Source organism: Mandrillus leucophaeus, unplaced genomic scaffold, assembly GCF_000951045.1.
Source record: "Mandrillus leucophaeus isolate KB7577 unplaced genomic scaffold, Mleu.le_1.0 Scaffold186, whole genome shotgun sequence".
Lineage (NCBI taxonomy): Eukaryota > Metazoa > Chordata > Mammalia > Primates > Cercopithecidae > Mandrillus > Mandrillus leucophaeus.
In genome coordinates this window covers 6,537,221-6,551,394 of record NW_012101876.1, presented here as the reverse complement: position 1 = coordinate 6,551,394, position 14,174 = coordinate 6,537,221, and the positions used below count along the sequence as shown (strand labels likewise).

Sequence of the window (14,174 nt, the reverse complement as noted above, 5' to 3'; positions counted from 1 at the left end):
AAAAAAAAAAAAAAAAAAAAAAAATCAAAATGGTAATCATTATTCTTTTCCAAGCTACCCTCTGGAAAATTGTTCATAATGTTTTTGGCTTCAGGGGAAATGGTCCCGGAAGGGCTTACTTGCTGCATTTCATTCAGTTGAGACCACTGTAACTCCCATCGCTGTCCACAAAAAGGCCAAACGAACTTTCTACTGTTAAGGAACTCAGCCGTGATGTAAGTCTGGAGGGATGGCCTGCTCATCAGATGTGGATGGTCCCTGTGTGGAAAAGTAAGCTCCCCTTCTCCAGAGAAGCAAATGAGCTCCTTTCACAGCCTGCTTTCACATGTGGTCATGGCTGCTGGTTCTCAGGCTGATCAACATAGACCCGTTGACCTTGGCAGTCTACTTCCTCCACTGGTGTGGCAGCCTTTTTGTGGGTCCCTGCAGTTTGGTGGGTCCCAAGCTCTTGTCCAGTGTCCAAGAAGAATGAATTTGCACGAATACTTGAAGGATAGTGAAGGCAGAGGATTTTATTAAGAGATGGAAGTCGCTCTCAGCAAAGAAGGGGAGCTGAAGAGGGGATGGGATGGGCAGGTAGTCTTCCCCTCAAGTCCAGCATCTCTTCCCCAAAGTCTGACCAGCTCTTTCCTGAAGTCAGGCTGTCTCTGATATCAAGCAGCCTCACTGAAGTGAAGCCATCTCACTAAAATCAAGCCACCTCTCTCTCCTCTACCAACTGAGTCTGGGGTCTTTGTAGCCACAGGATGGGGGTGAGGCAGGCCACAGGTAATTTTGGAAAAGGAAACATTCAATTGGGAAAAAAAATTATTTCTGAATTTTTTTTAAGCCATTGAATGTTGCCTTTTTTTTCCAGTTATATTTACCACAAAAGCTGCTAATCTTTGTTTTGGTTTTACTGATTTTTAATTTCTCCTTTTTTTATAGTTTAGTTTTTATTTTTAATCAAAGGTATACATTTCAGAGTTCAACCATCAAATTACTGTCCAAAGCTAGTTATGAAAACCATCAGCGGTTCTTCCTGTCACCATCCCAACATGCTAATTTCTCATTCCCATAAACAACTACTTACAAACATTTAATATAGCTGGGTGCCTATAGTCCTGTCAGAGGCATCCCAACCAGAGTGACTCATCTTGAAAAAAGGCTGGATACAGCAAGAGCTGCTGCATTACATTCCAAGGAATTTAGGCACTCTTGATCACAAGATGTTTATGGCTGAGGAAACAAGTTAGTGGAAAAAGCCATTCTTATTTTAAAAAATAGGTTTTCCTCTAAAGATAATAGTACACTCGTAAATTCTTGCCAACATCAGAAGTTACACAAGAGAATAACCATACTAACAGCCTGTCACAAGCCTTTATAATAAACTGCGCTATAGGCCTAATATCCTATATAAGCAAGCATTCTTGCTTAAATCCATTTATACCTAGTGTTTCATTATTGGAAGGCTAAGCATGCAAGAGTTATTTGTATCCTACTGCTCTCAAGGTCATCGCCAATGTCTGATTGCAAAAATTCAAAAAATTGCAACCTGAGGCATAAATGGGTTAAGGTAGGGGCATTCTTCCTCTTGCTTTCTGAGGACACCCTACTCTGTAATGGAGTAGTTTCTAAGAAACTATTTTAACTTTACTATGTGACTGGCCCTGAACCCTTTCCCATGCAAGATCTAAGAACCCACTCTTGGACCCTGAGACAAAACCCCTTTTCTGTTAACAGTCCCAGCTACTCAGGAGGCTGAGGTGGAAGAATTGCTTGAGCCCAGTCTGCATAACATAATGAGACCCCACCTCAAAATAAAATAAATAAACAAAACAATTTAAACTAACTGATAAGCATGGAGATCTACTTCCATGTCTTGAAATAGTACAGTTATAATACTCTCACCTCTCAATCGTTTATTTTACTTAAACCTTCAGTTAGAGGCAGAATATAGTGAACACCTATATATCCTTATCTAGATTCACACTTGCTTTCTCCTGTTTCTGAACTGAGAGTTAGCTGCAGATATTATGTCACCTAACAATATTGACACGAGAATTTGACCTCGATAAAACATTACTGTCATATGTAGTCTAGTCATCTATTGATTTCTCAGTTTAGAAGATGAGAATTCAACTGTTTCTCTTCTCTCCCCACTAAAAGTATTTATTTTCTCACATATACTCCGTCTTTTTTCATCCTCCCAATATAATCACATTGATACTATAGTTATGTAAGTACCAGTCAGAACCTTACCTTACCATATCATATGTGAAGCTGTCCCCACAAGGTTGACGAGAATTGCATGCTGGGTTCTGAGCAGAAATATAATTAAGCATTAATTAGGCTGCACTTTTGCCTACTTCCTTGTTGCTGACAGTCTCCTAGCGCTAGATCCATTTGCATGCATATTGTTCCTATAGACAGGATCTCACATTAGAATAATAAAGCTTTTAAGAATTGCTTAAGATGTTTTTAAGGTTTTGAATTCCAGTGAAACAGCCAACAGTTTGCAGCTCACTTAGAGAGCTACCCATTCAGACTAGAGCAGGTCAGAGGCTCTGGGAACAAATTCCTCAAGAAGGTGAAATTGATAGGCAACATATGTATTGTAATACATTGAGAGAAAGGTGACTGATGTGCCTGAGAGAAGAGTTTAGAAGAGTTGGGAAGCAAAATAATCATAGTAGTGTAAACCAAAGAGTATCTGGGACAAGTCTCAATCAATTTAGGAAGCTTATTTTGTCAAGGCTAAGGACACCCCTGTGACACAGCCTCAGGAGGTCATGATGCCAAGGCGGTTGGGGCACAGTTTTGTTTTATACATTTTAGGGAGACATGAGACATCAATATATGTAAGATGTATACTGGTTCAGTCCAGAAAGGCGGGACAACTCAAAGTGGGGAAGGAGGGGGATTCATGTCATAGGTAAAGGACAAATGCTTGCATTTTTGGAGGGTTTCTGATTAGCCTTTTATTGAGTACACAATTTACAGGAATAGTCACTTATACCTTAGTCTGGCTTAGTAAAACAATGAGGCAAAGGAGGCAATCAGATATGCATTTTTCCCACAGGAGCAGAGGGATGACTTTGAGGTCTGTCAGTCCTTTGTCCACAAGGAATTTCCCTGTGGGCAAATTGTGAGGGAAGTACGTTGCTTTTTATCTTTGTAGCTATCTTTGTTAGGAATAGAATGGGAGGCAGGTTTGCCTACACGGTTCCCAGCTTGACTTTTCCCTTTGGTCTAGTGATTTTGGGGTCCCAAGATGTATTTTGTTTTCACAGTACATAAGACCCCCACAGAGGAACAGAATCAGCATTATATAGTTTCTTCATCCCCCTATCCCATGACTTCACCCTGCACCCTTTTACCAATCAACAATTTGCACGCTTCGGCCTACTCAAAAACCCTTAAAGTTCTCAGCCCCAACTCCTTTGGAAAATGGATCTGAGGCATCCTCCTGTCTCCTCATTCGGTGGCCCTATGATTAAACCTCTTTCTCTGCGGCAACCCGACGTCTCAGATTGTTGACTTGCTGTACACATAGAGCAACAGACCTATCACAGTTACATTGTGCTATGATTATTTTGCTGCCCAACTATTCTAAACTCTTCTCCCAGGTATGTCAATCTTCTTTCTTCTCTCAATATGTTCAAATACATATATTGCCTATCAATTTCATCTTCTTCAAGAATTTGTTCCCAGAGCCTCTAACCTGTTCCATCTGGATGGGTAGTTGTCTAAGTCAGCTACAAGCTGTTGTCTTAATTTGAAATGTCTTTTCAATACCATTTGAAGAATTCCACCATTCGTTTGAAGAAAACCAAAATATTTCACCCCCAAATATACTTCTTTGACGTATCCTGTAAAGCTGTTTTTTTTTTTTTTTTTTTTTCCAAGACCAAGTCTTGCCTGCTGCCCAGGCTGGAGTAGAGTGGCATGATCATGGCTCCCTGCAGCCTCAACATGCAGACTCAGGTGATCCTCCGCCTCAGCTTCCCGAGTAGCTGGGACCACAGGTACACGTTAATAACTTTTGCATGCTTTTTCTCCTATTCATCTGCCTTATGTCAGTTGATTTTCAGTGAACCTTCAGAGGGTGACGGGCAAGTTTACACTTTGGCCCCCACACTTTTTTGGGTACCCCCTTCTTTAGTACAGAACTTCTTTCTGGAACTTTTTACAAAAGAATGGGAGGTAAATTTGAGACCTCGTGTGTGTCAAAATTTCTTAATTCTGTCCCCTCACTTAATCAATAGTTTCAGTGGATATAGAATCCTGGGTTGAGCTTTTTGAAGGCATCACTCCCTTGTCTTCTTTCACTGTTATTGAGCAATCCAGTGCTATTCTGATTCTTGTTCTTTTCTCAGAAACGTTTCCTCTTCTCCTGCCACACCCTGGAGGGTTATAGCATCTTTGTTTTCATATGGTAAAATTTCACAATTACGTGCATTTGTAAGGGTTGATTTTCATCTACTGGGCTGGCATTCGGTGGTGTTGGTGTTACTGGAAAGAGGTCACAATCCAGACCCCAAGAAAGGGTTCTTGGATCTCATACAAGAAATAATTCAGGATAAGTCCGTAAAGTGAAATCTAGTTTATTAAAGAAGAAACAAAAGAATGGCTACTCCATAGACAGAGTAGCCCTGAGAGCTGCTGGTTTGGTTGGCTATTTTTTTTTTTTTTTTTAAGATGTAGTCTTGCTCTGTCGCCCAGGCTGGAGTGCAGTGGCATGATCTTGGCTCACTGCAACCTCTACTGCCTGGGTTCAAGTGATCCTCCTGCCTCAGCCTTCCGAGTAGTAGGGATTACAGGTGCACACCACCACACTCAGCTAATTTTTGTTTGTATTTTTAGTAGAGACGGGGTTTTGCCATCTTGGCCAGGCTGGTCTTGAACTCCTGACCTCGTGATCCACCCGTCTCAGCCTCCCAAAGTACTGGAATTACAGGAAGGAGCCACCGTGCTTGGCCAGCTATTTTTATGGTTATTTCATGATCATATGCTAAACAAGGGGTGGATTATTCATGAGTTTTCCAGAAAATTTCCTTTTTAGACTAAATAGGGTAACTTCTGGATGTTGCCATGGCATTTGTAAACTGTCATGGTGCTGGTGGGAATAATTTGCCATGCTAATATATTATAATTGGTGTATAATGAGCAGTGAGGACCACCAGAGATCACTTTCATTGCCATCTTAGTTTTGGTGGGTTTTGGCAGCTTCTTTACCACATCCTGTTTATTAGCAGGGTCTTTATGACCTGTATCTGTGATACCTGTTGTCCTCCTGTTGTCCTCCTGTCTCATCCTGTGCCTGAGAATGCCTAACCTGGAGGTGCAGCCCAGCAGGTCTCAACCTTATGTTACCCAGCCCCTGTTCAAGGTGGAATCACTCTGGTTCAAACACCTCTGACACTGGGACTCATAAAACAAACCCCAAAATGAAGGCCTCAGAAGCAGCCTCAGAACCAGAAGTTTTTCTGACTTTCTTCTACCCTCTTCTAACCTCCTGTCGCTCAGTTCCATTCTCCCCCAAGGCTAGCCACGGAAACTAGAATCTCTCTTCCCCAAGGTGGGTCAGAAACCAGAACCCCTTTTTCCCAGTCAGCCATAAAACCTAGAATTATTACCCTTTCCCTCCACCCTTCTATGTAAAAACTGGCCATAAAAATTATCTGACTTACCTTGTTTGACTACGGGTCAGAGGACCCCTATTCCAGAGAAGGACCCGCCCCATACCCAGAAGGGAGGACTGCGTGCTCAGATAGGCCGAGTCTAAACAGACCTCACTGGGTTTCCCCAGGCAGTCCCTTAGCATTTGATCTTACCCTTTTGTCCAATCATAAACACGGCCAGTCAAAGTATGGCTGTCAATACTTTGTTGAACCTAAGCATCAAAGTGAACAATATCCCCAGGATCTTTGGGTTTTCATTCTGAAGGCTCCTGTGTATACTCATTAAATAAATGTGTATGCCTTTTCTCCAATTAATCTGTGTTTTGCAAGTTGATTTTTCAGCAAACCTTCAGAGGGTGAAGGACAAGTTCCCTTGGCCTCTTCAGTGGCATAGTCTTCCTTACTGGGAAAGGGCTTGTATTTTTTATTTTGTTCTCAGCCCCTTTTCAAAACTAGTTTTTTTTTTTTTTTTTTTTTTGAGACGGAGTCTCACTCTGTCGCCCAGGCTGGAGTGCAGTGGCACAATCTCAGCTCACTGCAAGCTCTGCCTCCTGGGTTCATGCCATTCTCCTGCCTCAGCCTCCCGAGTAGCTGGGACCACAGGCGCCCGCCACCATGCCTGGCTAACGTTTTCGTATTTTTAGTAGAGACGGGGTTTCACTGTGTTAGGCAGGATGGTCTCAATCTCCTGACCTCATGATCTGCCCGCCTCAGCCTCCCAAAGTTCTGGGATTACAGGGTGAGCCACTGCGCCCGGCCAAAAACTAGAATTTCTTTTGGGATCTAAGTTTTTTGGATAATGGGCTCCCTGAACTGGGTCTCTTTTGTCTATTTTTCCATCTTACTCTGTTTAACAAGATTTCCTCCACGTTCTCTGTCAATGTCTTCTATTGTTTTTCTTCTATTTTTATTTAAAAAAATTTTAAGACCTGATTTTCTGTGGGAAAAATTTTTCGAAGTGGCATCCTATTGTTTTGTAGATGCAATGCTTATCTCTGAGGGTATAGTTAGACAGCTTTCTTTTCCAATGCTTTCTTCTTCCTAGTGTCCTCCAGATTTCCTTTTTTCTTCCTGTTTTGGCCTCTTTTGTGCTTCTACTGCTATACCTGGAAGTAAACACCTGTCAGCATTCACACTAAGGGCTGCCTTCGAAGGCTCTCCGCAGTGCTGTCGCTTTAGGAAAGACCCTGCCACAGGAAGGGTGTGGGATCATCCAGCTGTGCATCACTTGATAAAGTTTTCTGCTCCAAACTCTAGATTTGCTTAGATACTCTGAACTCACCTTGATCATTTTAGTGTTGACAAGATTGTCCTCAGGTCGGCTCTTACATTTAAAGCTGGGAAAAATGTTCCATTTCCTGCCTTGGAATGCTGGGAGACCTGATAGATACATACGAAGGGCTATTTTGAGTCGTGTAAAATACTAAAATGTGAGATTGGGGTTTGAGCTTAAGTAACTCCAGTGACTTTCCTGAACTTATGCATAGCTAAATATTTGTAGAATTACTTCCATATGACCTTTCCTTTTGAAGACAAATGACTCATTCTTTCATTGACTCATGCCACATCTTCGTAAACTTTTCCCTGAAATAGAGACTGAGGGCATGAGTTCCTCTTTTCCTGCTCACAGGCATTGGTTAGGGTCCAGGGAACGAAGCCAATGTTCTCTGTAGACCTTAGGTTTATCTACTGCCATTGGACAATAGCTGAAAACTCTTCATACAGGATAACTGCATAACTTGTAAATAAACCATATTCTTTTCAATGTTAAAAAATTTAAGCATGAAACATTCTTATTTGTGTAAATAACAGAGTTTTCATTAACAGCTCTGGGCCTTTCTCTTCTCTTACAAAGTTATTTCCCTAAATTGGGGATTTGTAAAAATGATGGAAATGCACACATCTTCTTTCATAAGCTTGATGGCAAAACAAACGTTTTATTTTTATTTTTGAGACGGAGTCTTGCTCTGTCGCCCGGGCTGGAGTGTAGTGGCCAGATCTCAGCTCACTGCAAGCTCCGCCTCCCGGGTTTACGCCATTCTCCTACCTCAGCCTCCCGAGTAGCTGGGACTACAGGTGCCTGCCAAATCGCCCGGCTAGTTTTTTGTATTTTTTAGTAGAGACGGGGTTTCACCACGTTAGCCAGGATGGTCTCGATCTCCTGACCTCATGATCCGCCCGTCTTGGCCTCCCAAAGTGCTGGGATTACAGGCTTGAGCCACTGCGCCCGGCAAAACAAATGTTTTAAACTGGCCACCCTATTTGCTGTATTCATGGGACCCTGGAACCCACAGTAGCCTTGCCCACCTTTTACTCCCTAAGTTTGGAAATTAGTGGTCAATAATCCAGATGTGAAGTTCTTTGCTTTAAATGCTAAATGACATATTAAACAACACATGTAGTAACAACTAGTAATAGGAAAGCACTGATGACCAGGAGAAATGCCTGAAGTTTCCACTACAATGGAGGAGTTAAAAGAATTTATTTCACAGAAAGTCATCTATGGGAAACAATGATTCTGAGAAGTGATCTAGTTCTGAGGTTTTTAACTGGGGTGACAGTGGGACTGAGTTTTCGGGTATTTTAAAAATATGTGCTTTTGGGCATTTTTGCATAAAGGGTTTATACATATTTCAACAGATTCTTAACACCAAAGTAAGATTTCCTGACCAGGTCAAACAGGCATTTTATAGACAAAATTAATGCCCAATGTCAGAAACCTAAGCAGGGTAGAATCTGCCTGACAAGCCAGTGTTCTTCCTTGACACAACCTCACCGCGCCCAGCTCCTCATTCCTAGACGCTCTGTCTACAAGGCTGACACCCTATTAGGTGTTTACATCTATTATTCCTGATCTCCCAAACATCTCCACGAGGGAGACATTAATGACCCCCACTTATTGGTGACAGCTCCAAGGTCACTTGGTGAAGGCCAGAACCACAGTCCAGGTGGCCCCAACTCGGTCCATACCAGCTCCAGGATACCTTACTTCTGTTCTCCTGCCCTGATTTAAACAGACCGGGTGACACAAGATAATGGGTAAAACACTGAATTCAACCAAAATCCACACAAACATTTGGGGTTAATATGAGGATGGAATCAATACCTTGGGCATCCAGGAGTGGTTCTGATATAACCTGGATACTCAAAACTTAACATGTACTAAAAAAAATAAATAAATAAAACACCACAAGAAAAACAAAAACAAAACTGGAAACGCTCCGAGGAGCCAGGCAGTCACCCAGTTCTAACTTAGTGCCCATTCCAAGTTTTGGTGTGTGCTGTGGGCCAGCCTTGGGGGTCTGTCTCCACAGCTTCAGGACAGGCTGTCAGCTGTTTCTGAAGGTGCTTGAGTTGAATTTATACCAAGTCCCATCAAGGCTCAGGTGGCTCTGGCTCCAACCAGCCCTTTGTCCTACTAATCTATGAGCAAACTCTCTTCTTCTTTGTTACTGGTGCTCCAGCCAACACTATGTATTAGTCTGCTTGGACTGTCATAACAACATACCATAGACCGGTGGCTTAAACAACAAATTTATTTTTCACAGTTCTGGAGGCTGGGAAGTTTAAGATCAATGTGCCAGCAAGTTAGGTTTCATTCTGAGGCCTCTTCTCTTGGCTTGTACTTGGCTCCGTGTGCTCACGTGACCTCTTGATGCAGAATGTCAGGTGTCAGGGGAGAGGTACCGGTGGGCTCTCTGGTGTCTAAGGTATTATCCCCATTATGAGCGCTCCACCTTCATGACCTCATCTAACACTATATTACCTCCCTGAGGCCCCATCTCCAAATACCACTGGGGGTTAGGGCCTCATCCTATGAATTTTGGGGGAAGATACAACCATTTACTCCCAAACAACTAGCTTCCCTGAAGTCCTTGTCCTCCTCTGTCCCATCACAAAAGTAGCATGAGCACACATGTGACCATGAAACTACATATTGCAAAAGGAGTTCAGTCATTTAAAAGAACACCTGATTAATAACTCATTGGACAGAAAGCACATCCATCCAACTCCTCGTAACCACTGGTTTTTATCTTATTTCAAGGGGACTTATTTTGATTTTTTTTTTCTCATAATACCCCTATTTAATTCTCGTAACACCCCTTTGAGGAATGGGCTCAGAATTAACCTTATTTTGTAGATAAGGAAACAAAGTCTGCCTTCCTTGGTCACACTGCTGCTGGCCAGTAAAAGGAGGGCCATGCATTCCCAGAAACTCAAGTAGGCAGTTAAATTCCTAGTCAGAGGAGGTTGCGAGAAAGTTTATCTGCAATATTTTTTCCAAGTGCTCTTCCCAAAATCCTAATAAAGCTTATTTACACAATTTTCATATAATGAACAATTTCAGCATGAGAAGGATTGCTGAAGCTCTAGACTGAAAGGGATTCTTGAGCTGAGCATCTGGAGATGATCCTCGGTGGACGGACGAGGGTCCAGCATGGTCTCTTGCCCATTTCCAGTTTCTGCCTCTGCACTGCTCCTTAGATGGACTGTGGGTTACTAGGGTGTATCTCTGAGTTTTGCTACCTCTAAACAGCCCCTCCCTCAACAAACATACCAAAGTGATCACTCCACACTGCTGTTTAAAACACAGATCTCATTCCTAAATCACTATTAGGTTTGATGTTAATGCGTCAGCCCGGCACTTTAGACACCGTCCAGCTGGCTCCTCCCTGGGTCTCAGGCTGGGTTCTCTCTGGATCCTTATCCCCCAGCCATACCAGACAACCCCCACCCCTCCAGGTGTCCTATATACACTTTCCTGTTACCCTGCTCAAGCTGTCTCACTTTTGTATCTCTGGACTGGAGCAAACGACTTCATACTTAAATCTCAGATAAAGCCCCCACCCTCAAAGAGCAAAACTCAACTTTCCCCATCACAGACCCTTGCCTGACATTGCTGTCGTCTTAATGGCTCAGAATACACACTTCAGTGTCACATTAAGAGTTTTGATTTCTTACTCTGTTACTTACTAGTTGTGTGACTTTTAGTAAGCTGCTTTACTTATCTGAACCTCATGGTCTTCACCTGGAAGATGGGAATTATATCAGTACCAGGCCCATAGGTTTGTTCTGAGGATAAAATGAGGTTATACAATACTTTGCAGACAGTAAATATTCAGTAAAGGTTAACTATTATTGACATCTAAACATCAATGATTGCAGACTACTTTAATGGGTCTTTATTGTATTCACAATACTTATATTCTTAGTATTTAAAAGAAAAAATTGCTATGTTGATTTATGCTCTCCTAAATACCTAATCACAATTTAGCTGTTATAATTTCCTTCAGTGAACATTTTTATGGCCATCTATTGTCTAGAAACTAAAACCCTAGTTACATATTAAAATACTTCCATTAACATATTATTCCATAATCTGTGAGAGATGATAAACTTCATGCAAAAGTTTGAATTAGTGATTTGGAATAGGAGTGAGTTTCCATTTTGGCTGTTCTTACACATCAACTGTGGAATAAACTCGGTTCTTGCTTTGAAAGGAAACTTGGAGGTGTGGGTATTTCCCCATTCTTTAAGAATTGTTTGTTTATATTCTCCATGTTTATATTTTCTTGTAATTTGTGGTCACACTAGAAAATCTATGTGCTGAGACTTGCTATTTGAAAAATCTTCTGGCTATTTAATTTTCTCTTCTTAAAAACAGAATTAGTATCACACATTATTAACAGCCTGACACATTCCTGAGTGTTGTATGAAAAATAAATGAGATGCTGTGTCTGGAGACTTAGATGTGGCTGCAATATTAAAGTTAGGAATGGTTACGAATGTAAGGTAAGTCTGTTTAATACTTCATCTGTCTTAGAAATAAAGATATATGAGGTCTTCAAAGGGAAAGATTAAACTAGAACAAATATATCTCATTAACAAAGCAGTCAATTCCCTTTATTTTTAAAATTTTATGTACACATATGAATGATCTGTATAATGTACATTCAATATAGAAAGCTTTATATATTTGATAGTGTATAGAACATTTCACAATTACACTAATCTCTTACATAACATCTTGACATCCATTTTTAAATTTTTTTGCACAAGCTCCTCTTCATTCAATTTGGTAAAGCCAGTTATACATACTAAGGTGTACTGTGAGCTTTCAGAAGTTAATGATTGAGGATGCCAGTGAGGAGTGCTGGGACAAAACCTAATAGTCTTGGATGGTGGGGGGGAGATGGCCACGCAGACTTGATGCAGGAGAGGGAAATATTCTTTCCTGGGGAAAAGTGACTTAGCCCAATTTTCGTTGACTGTAGCTCAACCCTACAGTCATGCTAATTCAAAAAAAAATTACAAAAACTAGGAAGAAAGTTTTGTCTTTTTGATTCACAGTTTTGTAAACAGATATAAAGGAACAAATGTGCTTACATACACCAAGAAAAAAAAATTCTTGTGTACCCACTTAGGTTGATCCACAGAGTGCTTTCTTATAATGTGATACAATTAGAATCACTGACTTTTTTCCTAAAAATATATTTATAGAAAAAGGAGTAACACTGTCATGAAACCAGGAGAAAGGCAGTAAGAGTTTGCTTCAACGTATCAGCTGGAGGAATGTGGACTCGGCACTGGCCTTTCAGCATTTATTGTCTGTCGTGAATATTTCAAGTCTGATAGCCAAGGTCGCCTGCCTCATGGTCTACGGGAGGTGGCAGGTTAGACATGACCGACGTGGATGTACCTGCAGTAAGGTAGCCAGCAACTCCAGGTCCTGCAAGAGAGAAAGGAAAACACACACCTCTAGAGAGCAGAGTCAAGTGAAAACACTGACCTTTATAAAAATGTCAGAGCCTGTTCAGGCTCTGCATCACACAAAACTCATCACCTATTTCAGTTACCTAAATGTGTATCCATACCTTAATCAACAGCTACATAGTACCCTTTTCATGTTTGCCTATACTATAGACTAGAAATCATTTCAAAATGTATGCTGGACAGTAACACTGGTGTGGAAATATGGAAAAATTTTTCCTTTTTACATTTGGGAATCTTTCATTTTCAATCTTTCAAAAAATTCCGAGCACTGAAAAGAACTATGTTGAATGGACAAAAATGGAAACAGACAAAAGAAACTACACTCAGCCCATCCAAAAGTCATATGTGACAAAATTCAACATAAACACTTCCGTCAACACTCAAACTAACCTATTTTCATTTGGTGCAAAGAAATGCTATTATAACAAGTAACACCAAATGAACAAGGGTTGCTACACCAAGGACTCTGAGAAAGAAAAGGAAGGCTCTGGACATCCATCTATCATAGGTTAAAACAAGAATGCTACGTGAAAGGGTATTGATATTTTAGTCATATATTTCTCCCTTGATTCTGTTTCTATTACACGAAAATGCTATATATGCCAGCATTTACCATATGTCCTATGGGCATATTAATGGCTTTAGCCCTCTAGAGTTTATTTTAAACATTGCATAAACATTTAATTACATCTCAGAAGCACTGTACAAACTAACAAGTACTTGGAAGGGACACTGTAGCGTAATACTGCATACTGAGCAATAGTTTTAGCTGAAATTGTAGGAAACAAGGCAAACAACTAAGGAACATTGAAGGGTTAGGACTAGAAAGGCAGTGGGAGTGGCATGCATTTAGCAAAACGTTTCTCTACCTGCTTCAGAGAGCTACACAGAAGTTAGCAAGCTGCCTGGCAGAGCGGATCTAAAGCCCGCTCCTGAGGTGAAGGGGGCTGCTGCCAGTTAGAAGGGAAGGAGAGACACCTGAGGGGAAAAAAGAAATATAAGCAGCAAGGGAAGTTGTGAGGAAGCGCAAACAGCAGAGTAGTTTGATGAAGGTAGAAACAGGGATTGGTGGAGGACAAAAGGCCACCATTCAGATTCATCTTGTTTTTGACCTTAAAAGTATTGGTACTATGGAATGTGAAATGGCTTGCACAGATACACGGGCAGAGATGACTCAGCCTGTGTGAGCTGTAACTGAAGCCAACCAGAGTGCCCACGTACTTGGAATGCTGTACTTATAAAAACCTTGTACTTGTAGAGCTTACAAAAAATATTTCCCCTTTTTAAGGTACTGTGGGAGCCTGCATCTATCAACTTCTGCCTTGAGCCAATCAGGATGCCAGGCCTTTCACCGTCTGCTCAGGAAAAAGGCCAGCAGGTCAACAAAGACCCTCTAACAACACAGTTCAGAGCTGCAGCAGCACCCTGTGATCATTTCCCACCACCTGTCACTCTCTGAACTTTAGGCTGCAGCACCATTACTGCAAAACCATCCAGTAGGTCTCATCAAAGATGTAACCCTTAACAGTAAGACCTCAAACACTCCAGACTGTGTGCTTTCTGAGCAATTCTGATTGTGGGCTCAACTTGGTTCCCATCAAAATAGTAGGTTACGAGACCAAACCACGAATGCTACATCTAGAAAGTGGATTAATGATGCAGTTCTCAAACTGTGTGCTGAGGCACCCTGGGGCATTGCTGGATATTTATTTATTCCCTTCACCCGTGTGTGTGTGT

General features: G+C 41.4%; 1 protein-coding gene across 1 annotated transcript in view; it reads right to left on the bottom strand.

Annotated features, from left to right (window-relative positions):
- Nucleotides 1-11,540: 11,540 nt before the first annotated feature.
- DNAJC13 (DnaJ (Hsp40) homolog, subfamily C, member 13) overlaps nt 11,541-14,174 on the bottom strand; it is a 120,673-nt gene continuing 118,039 nt past the window's right edge. Inside the window, exon 56 of the mRNA XM_011977983.1 lies at nt 11,541-12,393. Within this exon, the coding sequence (XP_011833373.1) occupies nt 12,287-12,393 (107 nt within the window). The 3' untranslated portion in view covers nt 11,541-12,286. The remainder of the gene's footprint in view (nt 12,394-14,174) is intronic.